This window comes from Enhydra lutris, unplaced genomic scaffold, assembly GCF_002288905.1.
Source record: "Enhydra lutris kenyoni isolate GAN:26980312 unplaced genomic scaffold, ASM228890v2 scaffoldscaffold1, whole genome shotgun sequence".
In the NCBI taxonomy this organism is placed as follows: domain Eukaryota; kingdom Metazoa; phylum Chordata; class Mammalia; order Carnivora; family Mustelidae; genus Enhydra; species Enhydra lutris.
This window is the reverse complement of record NW_019154085.1, coordinates 70,376,056-70,389,023: the sequence shown is the minus strand read 5'-3', so window position 1 is coordinate 70,389,023 and position 12,968 is coordinate 70,376,056. Positions and strand designations below refer to the sequence as shown.

At 35.7% G+C, this 12,968-nt stretch overlaps 1 protein-coding gene across 2 annotated transcripts in view; it reads left to right on the top strand.

Annotated features, from left to right (window-relative positions):
* The window catches only part of LOC111144733 (Obg like ATPase 1), a 198,015-nt gene that overhangs the window by 181,222 nt on the left and 3,825 nt on the right, over positions 1 to 12,968 (top strand). For both annotated transcript variants that reach the window (XM_022499168.1, XM_022499177.1), the window contains 3 exons: positions 9,909 to 10,049; positions 10,740 to 10,836; positions 12,885 to 12,968. The exon at positions 12,885 to 12,968 is cut by the window's right edge and continues 39 nt beyond it. In XM_022499168.1, the coding sequence (XP_022354876.1) occupies positions 9,909 to 10,049; positions 10,740 to 10,836; positions 12,885 to 12,968 (322 nt within the window). The remainder of the gene's footprint in view (positions 1 to 9,908; positions 10,050 to 10,739; positions 10,837 to 12,884) is intronic.

The window sequence follows — 12,968 nt, the reverse complement described above, 5'->3', positions numbered from 1 at the left end:
TATATATATATATATATATATATATATATATATATATATATATATATATTTGTGATAATTAAGTCAAGATTTATGGCTCTCCATATAAATATATGTTTTGATTATAGATTGCATCAACCTGGTGTCTTCTTCTTTGTACAAAAGTGGAATGAAAGATAGTTTATCTTAGAGCACAGTGGCCAGAAGTAATCTCATATCTATAGGATCATAAAATAGTTGAGAAGTTTTTCTTGCAGCTAACAGAGTTTCACAGTCTCAAGCTACAAATATTGGTTTCATACCTCATGACCACTGTAATCACAGGATATTTCTATATGTAATGTTTAAAGCTAGAATGTAGAAATGCAAAGAAAAAGAAAGAGATTAAAAAACTGGCTATCAGACATCAGAGTACAAAGTGTTGTCAGGGTTAGGTGCAAATCCCATTTGCAGAGATCACAAATGTAGGTTTTCACAGGTGGTCCAGAAACTGTATTTTGAGAAAATTGCTCTATAGTATCAAAAATGTACCCTACTTGGGACCACTCAGTATGAACACAAATCATAACTTAGTAGCCTTGAAGGAGTAAGAAGCATGAGATTCGAGGAACATCTTAAAGTTTGAGGTGCTTCTTTTGGTTCATTCACAATAAACCTGGATGGTTTAGACTTGAATTATAGTAGTTGAGGTCACAGATTTAACATGGGAATGAAAAAAACCCCACTATCCTGTGAATTTTATATAGCCTTACCTAAATTAGGTATGCTTCCCCCATATTCTATTAGTATGGTTTTCACTTTGCCATTGTAGCTAATAAACATGCATCCTTACAGGTGTCAAGTCAACTGTAGTTCACTAATTTCTACAGGTTGACTATGGCAGAAGAGACCAGTAATGAAATTAACTTTCAGCTTAATTCATTCCTATTCATTAATCCACCCAGCAGCTAATGAGCATCTGCTTATGCCAAGGCACTGTTGTAAGTGGTGCTGGGAGTATTGCAGTGAACAAAATATTTTAAAAGTTCCTTGCCCTAATAACTGGGTAAGTATGTTCATCAGTGCTGGGTGGAAGACCATAAACATTAAGAAGAGCAGTGCTATGAAAAGTCTATGTGAGGGAATAGAGAGTCACAGAAAATGGGGAGGGTTTTTGTTTTTCTTTTAAAGATGGTGGACAGTAGAGGGCACCTGGGTGGCTCGGTTGGTTTAGCCCCTGACTCTTGATTTCCGGTCAGGTCGTGATCTCAGGAGTGTGGGATTGAGCCCCGTGTTGGGCTCCTCTCTGAGCAGAGTCTGCTTGTCCCTCTTATTCTCCTCTACTCCCTGCCCCCACGCATGGGCGCACGCTCTTTCTCTCTCCCTTTCTGTCTCTCAAATAAATAATATCTTTTTTTTTTTTTTTTTAAGGTGCTGAACAGTAGCATTTAAACAGAAAGGTTTTAGCACTTGTTCAGTTTCTGGCTTATGCCATAAAATGGTAATTTGCCATCTGAAAAGGATCGCCTACTCATTGAACTTTAGAGTTGTTAAGAACAACAGAACTTTCTTCTGATGAAATCTGATGCGGAAATTCAACATATAAGAGTGATGTAGCTGTGATTGAAATACGAAAGTGAAGGGTCCTTCACCTTCATTGTCCTTCCTTCATCTCTGCACCCTTTCCTTTCCCAGTACCTTGGGAGCTTCGTTGGGGAACCCAGAACATGTGGAAAACTACTCATCAGTTTGCAGATGAGTAAATTAAAACTAAGAGACCTTAAGTAGCTGCCCATAGTCAATTAGCCAGTGATTAGTGTAAAGCTCTTTCCGTCTTAACCATTTAGAATATGTTTGAGCATCTGTGTCCGTGCTGTGCTAGGAGAGTTCTGTGGATATATCCATGAACAAAGAAAGACAAGTCTCTGACCTCAGGAAGTTTTTATTATAGTGGGAGGAGATAAGAAAATAGGCAATTTGTAAGGTGGAGTGTGTCCATGTGGAAGCTCAGGGAAAGCTCTGCAGGAGCTGGTCTTACGTAAAAATTGGAGGTTTCACCAGTTAAGAAGAACTGCACTCATATACTTAAATGAAGAGAACCCTAAAATGCAGTCATTATCAGTATCCGTTGCTTTCAGCTATAAATAACAAAGACCATCCTAATACATAATAGTATGTCTCTAGGGTTGTTTAATTTCGTGTTCCTGGTTTTTGCTTTTGTTTTTAAGATTTAATTAATTAATTAATTAATTAATTAGACTGAGAGAGAGCATGCCAGAGGGGAAGGGCAGAGGCAAAGGGAGTGGGAAAGAATCTCAAGCAGACCCCCCTCTGAGTGCAGAGCCTAATAGGGGGCTCTATCTCATGACCCGGAGATCATGACCTACAGTCAGATGCTTAACCAGCTGAGCCACCTGGGCGCTCCTCAGTGTTCCTGTTTAATTCAAGGTTGTGGTATTATTGGGAAGAAGGGTTTTTTTCATCTTTCCCCACTTTGATTCTTTTGGTCACAAAATGGCCGCTGGAGTTCCAGGGGTAATATCCAGACATAGTGTCCAGTAGAGAATCCCTTCTTTTCACTGTTTCAAAGCCAAAGGAACCATTCAGAATCTTTTTCTAAAGCCCGTAGGAGGCTTTCCTTCATTCCCCATTGACCAGAACTGGTTCACATGCCCAATCTCTAACTAGTTGCCAGCTAAAGAATGGGATTACTATGATTTACTCAGACTAATTAGGATTCATCCTGCTGTTTCCTCCTGTTTATTCATTGAAAGGTTTTTTTTTTTAAACAGGCTTTTTGCTGAACATGGAAAATATTCCCATACAGTTGTTACCTGTTCATCACATAGAGATTAATTGCATATATTATACTTTTTTAAGCACATTAAGTGTTTAAGAAATCCTGGAGTCACAGTGAGCCAAAAGTGTTAGGATAAGTATATCCCAATTGCCCTAATTTGCTTTAAGGTTGCCTGCTTGTCATAACACCTATCGTTTCAGTTTCCGTATAACCTTCCAATTACTCCTAGAGTCAGAAATCTTGTTAATCCTTGAAATGGAGTCTGAAACCCGATTTTCATTTATTTGCGGCTAAAGGAATGCCCATTTCTCTAGGTTTTATTCCCTTTTATATACACACATGGTTGGATGTATACAAATGCCATTTTGTTATAGTGCAAAATGAATGGAGTTTTTCAGACAGTGGTTCTGTGAGGTCCTCATAGGGAATAATTTGTAGCATAATACTCCATTTACTTGATAAGAATTTAAATTTCACAAAGTGCTTTCCGTAAGAGTCACTTCTTATAATTTGAATCTAGACTACAAAGCTAACTTACTACAGATGTTTTTCCAGGTATTGAAGCTTATTAGACTAAGACAGGTGTAATTATGTCTTATAAAATAAGAAACTGTTGACTATATAGTAATGCTGTCTAAACTTATTATTTTTATTGTTTTTTAAAGATTTTATTTATTTATTTGACAGAGAGGGAGAGATCACAAGTAGGCAGAGAGGCAGGCAGAGAGGGAGGGGGAAGCAGGCTCCCTGCTGAGCAGAGAGCCCGACATGGGGCTCGATCCCAGGACCCTGAGACCATGACCTGAGCCGAAGGCAGAGGTTTAACCCACTGAGCCACCCAGGTGCCCCTAAACTAATTATTTTTATTGTGAATCTGAAACTTCTTCAACATTGCAGGGGATTCACAGCAAACATTAACCTCACACTTCCTGAAATTCTAGTGCCTTTTTTCTCCTCTGGTTTCGAACCTAGAGGATGTAAACAGGAACTTTTTCATTATCTCATTCCCCTCATATCAGAGGGATAGGTGGTCAGCATGAGCTCAGTTATAGTCGGTCTGCAGAGTTATCTCAGACACATTTTTGTCCTTTCAGTTAATGTGCTGTTATTTTCAAAGTCCTTTAGTTCAGTGCTTCTGCAAGTTTGATATGCCTATGAAGTGCCTGGGGGTCTTGTTGAAATGCAGATTCTGAGGTTCTGTGTTTCCAGGAGACAGCCAAATGACGTGACCACACTTTGAGGAACAAAGTTATATTCATTATCCGGTACAGTTTCCATGAAATCAGATAAGAGCAGGGAAAGTTGAAGTCTGTTATGTACATCGAAGCTGGGGATCTCTTTTGGAATAGGGATTAGATTATTTAGACACTCTTCAGTTGGACAGAGTTTACTTTTTTTTTGGTATTTCTTCTTTCTTCCTCCTCCCCGCCCCCTGCGCCGCCACTAACTTCCTTCATAGCTCTATTCTAATAACTTTAGTCAAGGAATTCTGAAGAGTTGGTAGTTTTGGATTTTCTAGAGCTCATTTTTGGCCTTGAATGAATATTGTTTATAGGATATATATTTCAGTTTGTACATTGTATATTAATTTTAGTATTAATAATTCTAGTGTTACTTATTGTCATTTGTGAAAGAACTGAATTAATGTTTATGTCATCCATAGAGGATGATTTTATCTTCCGTAGTCGTATTTCTTTTTCTTTTAGAATACTATAAATTGACATTAATTTGCTGTGATAATGTTTGGAAAATGGAAAAAAGGAATGTGATATCTTAAAGTCATTCTTTGGTACTCTGGGCAATTCTAATAGAAATGAGAGTAAACCTGCAAGGGAAGAGACTAGAAATGAACTCAGTGTTTTTCAGGGCCCCCTGGATTTATGGTACATCCATACCATGAACAACAAGAGATGAACTAACTTAGTAAATTCTAATAACGTTGACTGAATGGTATTAAATCACTAAATGAACCAGCCCTAAATCGTCCTTTTTGTAAGTTATATCATTTTCTGAATATTGACATATAGTTCTTGCCAACAGTTATTTTCAGTCAGAGGCAAGTTGTCACTGCTGATTTTTTAAAGCTAAGACCTAGATTCACACAGAAAATTATGTAGGTTGTATTTAAGAATCTAATACCATATGTAACAGTTTTAAAGATGTTAAATACAGTTTGATATTACAAACTAGGATGAGCAGATTTGAGAGAGTTTTAATGTTCAGCAAAGATACTCTAAATGGTAATATAACTTGGGTTTTGTCCTTGGTTGAGCCATCTTTAAGAATTTTTAGAAAATATAATCAGAATTTAGTAGCTAGGAGGTAGTTCAATGGCTAGATGGACATGAAGTGTAGAAAAAAGTTAAAGTTCTTATTAAAGTATAAAGGTGGTTTGGGTTTTTTTTTTTGAAGTTGTGTTTAAGTAATCACTATACCCCAGGTGGGGCTCCCAACTCATGACCTCCAGGATCAAGAGTCCCATGCCTTCCGACTGAGCCAGCCAGGTGCCCCTTAAAATATGTTAGAGAAAACTATCTCAGGGGGTTATTTTAAGTTATAAAAATTTAGTTTTATGTAGAATATCAAATAGCACCATTGGGATTGTCCTATTTCCCACTAGAAAGGTAAGTATTGTTTTGTGAAACCTGTGTCAGTTTGGATATGTGTATAAAAATAATATGTCTGTGCACCATATATTTGAATCAAGTGTAAAATCTATTTCTTCCTGTGGATAATGTTCAAAAAAAGTTTGAAAGCTGTTGTATTAGAACACAATAGAAAGGAAGACTTAAGTCCAGTATGGAGAGCTTTGAGTTAGGATGGTGGTCTGAACCAGTACAGGAAGCTCCATTCTTGTTCCTAATGTATAGAAACACCACCAGAGAAAATAACCAGAAAAGGGTGGTCTTGATGATGGTGTGATATTTTTAGAACACACAGAAGGACTTGAAAGCAAGTAAGGGATTTTCTAGGTACATACACAGGAACCATGTTGTGAGAGGCTGCTAGTGGATGATTAATGGTGGGAGGCGGAGTTTTGCCCAAAAAACCAGAAGTAATTAAGGCAGCCCAGAAAGAACTTGTAAATTAATCTGTTTAAAATATGGGAAGGGACTAAGAATTCATTAGACAAGTAAAACATTACTTAAGAGCAGGTAGATTTGAAAGAGAAACAAATAGAATTTTTAGAAATAAAATTAGGGGTGCTCGGGTGCTCAGTCAGTTAAGCATCCGACCCTTGATTTTGGCTCAGGTCATGATCAGGGTCATGGGATTGAGCCCTGTATAATGTTATGCTCGAGATTCTCTCCCCCTCTTTCTGTCCCTCCCCTACCTCAAATAAATAAATAAATTTGGGGGATGGGGAGAAATATGTGGACATGCTTTAAAAAAAAAAAAAAAGTAAAATTAGCATCTGGGAAAAGAAATACAAACAATGTAAATTACCCTTAGGAAAATCAAATTATGGAATCTGGAATTTCAAGATTTGCTAAGAAGGTCAGATTATAACAGCAAAGGTAAATTTGAGACATGATCTTTTAGAAATCTAATACTAATTTAATATTAAAGATCTCATTCTGCCAAACAGTCTAACCTCACAACCTGCCAGTGTATGTCAGAGCATCATCCTTTTAGTCTTAAAACTGGCTGTCCCTGCTTTGTCCCCTTCCTATGGAATCATTACCAGAGAGAAAAATACAACTAATGGCAATTCCTCTTTCCATTTGTCATTCATAAGACTTTAGGGAAATCAACGTGGCTCTGGCTCCTTATCAAGAGAACTACGGATTCCCTTGCACTAATCTGTTTGTATAAATTTGCAAAATGAATATTATCACAGTCTTTACAGTTTAACTCTTTGGGAGTGTACTGTTTTTACTGTTTTGTCTCCCCTCAAATAATTTGATATTCTATGACAATTTCATCATCATTACCATTTTATTATCTTGGTCTCTAACAATTGGATGGGTTTCTTAGGCATTTGCTAACATTTGTATATGGAGATTATTATTCAGTCACTTTAACAGAATGTACTTGAAATTATTTCTCTAGTAGTGGTACTGAGCTCAACTTTCATTTTCCATATTCCTCATGTGCCAGTAGCACACATTTTTAGATAACTAACTATAGTTTGGGATATGGTTTGTAGCAATAGAATAGACATTTTTCTGCAAAGGTAACTGGTCCCAATGGGGTTCAAACTTGTGATCTTGGCTCATTATCACACTTTTGTAACCATCAGACCAAATAGATATATTATATGTATTTCAGTCTGTAATCTCGAAATTGAGTGCTATTTTTTTTTTTATTACCCAAGGTTTATTTCAGATATGTAATTAAAAATCACTTTGGGACATTTCTCACTTTTGTTTGATAGTAAAAGTAACAAAAGTAAAGCACACAGCCAAAGAACCTAACTCACTTTTCATCTTCCCTGTGTTTTCTATGACAGTGAAAGTCACAAAAGTGAAGCTTGCAGGCAAAGAGCCTAACTCACTTTACGGAGAGTGCTCCGGTCCCTTTTTCTTTTAGTGAGGCTATAGCAGGTCTGATGTCAGTCACTTTAGAGACCTTTAGACCTCAGTGCTCATTTATTGCTAAAATGTACCAGCTCTGCTTCTGCATTATGAAGATCATCTGTCAACACTTTGAGATATTCTCCTTTGTTATTAAGCTTGTGATGCTCTACACTGTCAGGTTTTTTGCCAATTATAGTTAAGGTACAATGGTGTATTCACCAGATCAAAGTCTCACATTGGCGGTAGAGGAATGATTTGTAAGTCTTTATTCATCTGAATTGTACAATAGAACACCTGAGGAATGCAAATAATCCCTCTGAGGACTCTGCAGGAAAGGCTGTTAAAATGACAGGGTAGAACTATTGTTATTCTGAATTGGTGCTTTAGCCAAAGTAATTATTTCTTATCTTGTTGTTTCATAACAGTTCTGGTTTTATTAGTTATGTTGACCATATTTATGAAACAAAATGTGTATGATATTTTTATATTATCCTTTTACCTCGGCTTGTTTTATTTCATTTTCACTGAATTGTATTTGGTATGGATTTCTCTCTCTCTCTCTCTCCATACATACACATGCTTGATTCTGACTTGTAAACGTATGTTACTAATCCATATCATTTTGTTTGAACAGTGTAAGTCTGTAAAGTAACTAAGAATCTCATAATGTTATTATAGGCAGAAGTATCAGTTTAAATTTTCTCATTTTTTGGGTGCCTAGAAGGCTCAGTCTGTGGCGTGTGCGACTCTTGATTTCAAGGTTGTGAGTTTGAGGCCCACGTTGGGTGTAGAGATTATTTAGAAAAATAAAATCTTTTAAAAAGTAGCAAAAATACAAACAAATTTTCCCTTTTTCCTTTAACCTGTCCTTTATAATTTTGGATAGGAAAATATCTGGTTTGGATTTCCTATTTTAAAGGACACATACTTTATTCCAAAGTACATCTTAGGGATTGGCCCATTCTTTCAGGATGTGACCAAAGGAAAAAAAATATTATGAAGATCAGAAACTACTGATAACATTAAGTAAGTAATTATAGGTTAGCCTTATATAACAAACATGTGCAAACTATTATGTGAATTTTTCATTCCCTTATCCGATCATAAATCCTACTTGGTAGGCCGCATTCTTAACTTTATAATAACTGATCCCCTGTCATTTTCTTTGATAGGTGAGTTTTGGTGATTTTGTGGTTTAGTTTTTGTGTTTCTTTTCCCCTATTGTGACATTGACATTGATTAAAGAACTCCTGCCACAATTTTTTGTCATAATAGCTATTAAAACCTTGGTGTAAATGTGGGAGGCTTATAGGATTATAGAAGATTATGGTATGCATTAATATTTTTAACATAAGTTTCTGTGAAATTTATACTCACTTCCGTACTAAACCCTATTCCAGAATCATAGGCATAGGGGCGCCTGGGTGGCTCAGTCAGTAAAGTGTCTGCCTTCGGCTCAGGTCATGGTCCCCAGGTATTGGGATTGAGCCCCCTGCATTGGGGCTCCCTCTTCATCTGCCCCAAACCCCCCCCCAACCTTTTTCTCTCTCTCTCTCAAATAAATAAAATCTTTAAAAAAAAAAAAGAATTTAGCAAAATCATCTATAATTATCTGAGAATTAAAATTAGTAACAGTAACTACTGTTATTATTAACAGTAATAATCATAATGGTAATGCTGTTTACTCTGCCAGGCATTAATTTTCCAGGTTCATTACAATATAATGTGTACTACAAATTATCTCCATTTTTAATAGGTGAGGAAACTGAGGTTTAGAAGGTTTTGATAACCTGCCCAGGAATAAAGAGCTAGCGAAGTAGTGTAGAATCAGAACCTGGTTAATGTGTTCACCACACTTATTTCATTTATATTCTAACTACTGCTTTGCCCAAATAACCCATGATCTGGAAGGGGAAAAAAAATCACTCAGTAACATCTTTTTGGGTAACAACTTGGTGTCTATTCCCTAACTGATTGTGCTTTCCAAACCCTTTGTGATTAAAGGAATTATTTCCTCCGCATAAGTAAGAACAGTGTGGATACAATCAGCTAGGTTTGTAAATGTGCATTTCTGGATGTGTTTGTTTCGATTAGCAAAAATCTCCCTCAAAGCCAGGTACAAATGTAAGCTCTTATTAGTCCAAGAGGAAGCTGACCTAGGCATATAAAATTCTGGGTAGAACAAATGATTTATTTGGCAAAAACTCTTCAGAATTAGCTGGCACTTCTTAAGCTTGGTTCTTGTACAAGCAGGACTTAATGTTTTTGCTTCTTAAAATTTTACCTTGTAGAGTAAGGAAAATAATAAATCATAAGATTGAGGTTTTCAAGCACACAGGTGTTGATGCTGAGCAAATTTAGTATGACTTTAAGAAGTTTTATAATATTTGTATAATGGTTCATATAGATACTGTACTAAAGTAAAACTGGATTTTACAGTAAAATCTTACAGCGTATACCTGAAGCAGTTGCTGCCTGTTAGTGCCTTGACCTTGGAAAGCCATACACAAAAAGATGGCGTCATAAAACCGTGCAGTTCTTATGAATATGTATGTGCTACTTGATAATAATGAATGTGGTACAGTCATGCATGCACTACAAGATAATGTTGTGCCCTTTTTTGTCTACAGGTTGATAAAAATTAAAGAGTGGGTGGACAAGTATGACCCAGGTGCCTTGGTCATTCCTTTTAGTGGGGCCTTGGAACTCAAGTTGCAAGAATTGAGTGCTGAGGAGAGACAGAAGTATCTGGAAGCGAACATGACACAAAGGTTAATTAGCATTCATTTTCCCTACACTTTATTATCAACTATTTCCTTGCAGTAATTTAATTGCTTGCGCTGATAGAATAATAAATGACAGAGTAATTACCATTATAAAGAGGGAATCTTCTCCTTTCTTTACCATGAGACAGAGTGAAAAGATTTATTTTAAATTAAGTTTTTAACTGTCATCTGTCATCTCTGTACAGTGTTTTAATTATAACATAGGTATTAGTTATGTATATTTTTGAGAAGGAATGATCGCCAAAACTCTTTCGTCATGTTCAGTGGGGGAGGGGAAAGAGCGAATCAGTTGCCTTAATTTTTTTCTGAGTAACACTAATATATTGTTTAAACATTGGATTTCAATCAAATAATTTTGCTTTCATGACCCACGTCCTGGAAATAATTAATATTGGAGGAAAATAGTCGTAGAATGGGTAGATCAAATTTTTCTTTTTTTTATAGTAAACAATTCAAAATTATATATTCAGACAAATATAATTAAAACTAATTTTAGAAGGGATTTTTTTAGAAACAGCTATATGCATTCAGGCCTCTTCAAGTGTATTATGAAAGATGAACGGTCAGTTACTAATATCTTGAACATTTCTGCTTGAAATGAATAATTTTAGCTCTATACTGATCTCTGACACAATCAAGTTATATGTTGAGTGAATTTGTTTCATTTTATTTCAGCGCTTTGCCAAAGATCATTAAGGCTGGGTTTGCAGCACTCCAACTAGAATACTTTTTCACTGCAGGCCCAGATGAAGTGCGCGCATGGACCATCAGGGTAAGATTCATACTTATTCATCAGCTGTATCCAGTTCCACACTATTGAATTCAGATGGTATCACTGACTTTGAAGTTTGTCATGGTGGCGGTTAGCTAGTCATTACAGATGAGGTTTTTGTCCAGGATAACTTTAATTATTTGTGAGCTGCTGAACAGTGAAAGTGGAGCGGCATTGATTGAGGCAGGTAACAATTGATTCTGCCTATTACATAGTCTGAATTTCTTCATCCTGTAGAATCTGTCTACCCTCCTCCTGTGGTCAGAGATAAGACGCACCAGTATTGTGCTTGCTTAATCTGTGTGACTGGGTTTGTCTGCGGTGAAATTGATGTTGCTTTTCATTTTGTATTCGCTAAGTTTGTTTGGGTTGCGGGTGGTTCTTTCCTCCTTCGCTTTGCTCGGATTACATTTTCAGCAATAAAAGCAATATGACATCATTATGCTCTTCATAGATACACAGTTGGGCTCAAAGAGCTAAACTCAATGTGTAATAATTCATGCTTTTTTATTTGAATTCATAGAAGTGGTGTTTATTTTTGCAGTATTATATATTCAATCTTTCTTCTTTAAAAATGTGATATGTATTTTAAATAATGATGTATACTGATTACGACCAGAAAGAATGACTAATTTATTCCCGGAGGACAATAGACACTGTGAACTGTAATGGCTTGCTTTTAAATGTAAATATATTGTAATATGGTAGTTGCTATTGAAAAATATTTTGAAATATATGTAGTCCCAAATAGTGGTTACAGAATATAATGTCCGAACTTTAAATATCCAGTGTGTCTTACGGATTCTTTTATGATGCTTTTTTGAGTATCTGCTCCATGATAAATTTTAGTGCTGTTTTGATTTCTGTTTTCACTATCATAATTTATCATTACATTCATTTTGATTTAATGTGGATAGAATCACGGAGGCAGTTCAACGTAACATTAAATGTGTTGTGTGAATATGAGATTCACTTTTGTTCCTTCTCCCCTTTGTAAAAAAAAAAAAAAAAAAAAAGATTGACTTCTAACCAAGGTCCTTTTATATAGACTTAGAAAATAATGTCAGAGCAAATCCAAGTTGGTAAACAAATTGCCACGGTTTATTTTCACTATATATTTTAGAGCCTTAAAACTTCCAAACTTAAGTGTATGCAGCAGGGAAGGTAGCGTGTTCTGGGCTTGAAAGTGTGAAAGCTGGTTTATCTTAAGACTGATTGGTAAGTATCTGTGATTTAATGTGCTGAGATATTTAGTCAGGTAAGCATCAGTGAGTAGCCATATTAACCCAATACATCTTTTATTGTAAAAACTGTGCTTTATAGTGTCAGACTCCTTATCACTTTAACATGCTTTATTAAGCAGCCTTTAGGTTACCATTATTTCTCAAATTTCTTTCCATGGTTGTGTGTGTCTGGAATGTATGTCCTTGTAATTTAACATATGGAGTAATTATAAGACATTTTTCTTGCCATATCAACTAAAAATTTTCCTTCCTGATGGTTAGAGGCAGCATGTATTATGTTAAATGCTTGAAAATTTTACTACTAAAATTTTATGAGAATTTCTAAATTATTTGCCAAACATAGATTATGTGATTTGTTGGAAATGTCTTTAAAATGTCCCTTTGTATATTGATTTTTATATGTTCTTTAGATGAGCAGAAATTTTAAGGCTTTTTATCTTTTAAAACCTTTGATAATTCAGCTTGAAAGTTACTTGAAAATCCTTATTTTTCTCCACTGTGAAGAATAGAAAATCGAAATGAAACCGACACCAAAACTAGACCACTGCATCTGAATCAATACAACTGGATGACTGTGAGGAAAAACAAAGCTATGCTTTAATATCTACTGATCTGTCTGTGCTAAAATCTGCTGCACAGACAGTGCCCAGTGTTAAAAATGTACTAATTGTATATCTGACATTTTAACCGTAGTATTAAACTAAGTTTAAGTTGAACCCAACTGCAGATCAGAGAAAAGAAACTCCACACTTAAAATCAATCATCTTAAATGCAATTAGTTTTCTCTGGTCTTTCTTCTCAAAGAAAGGGACGAAGGCTCCTCAAGCTGCAGGAAAGATTCACACAGATTTTGAAAAAGGATTCATTATGGCTGAAGTAATGAAATAC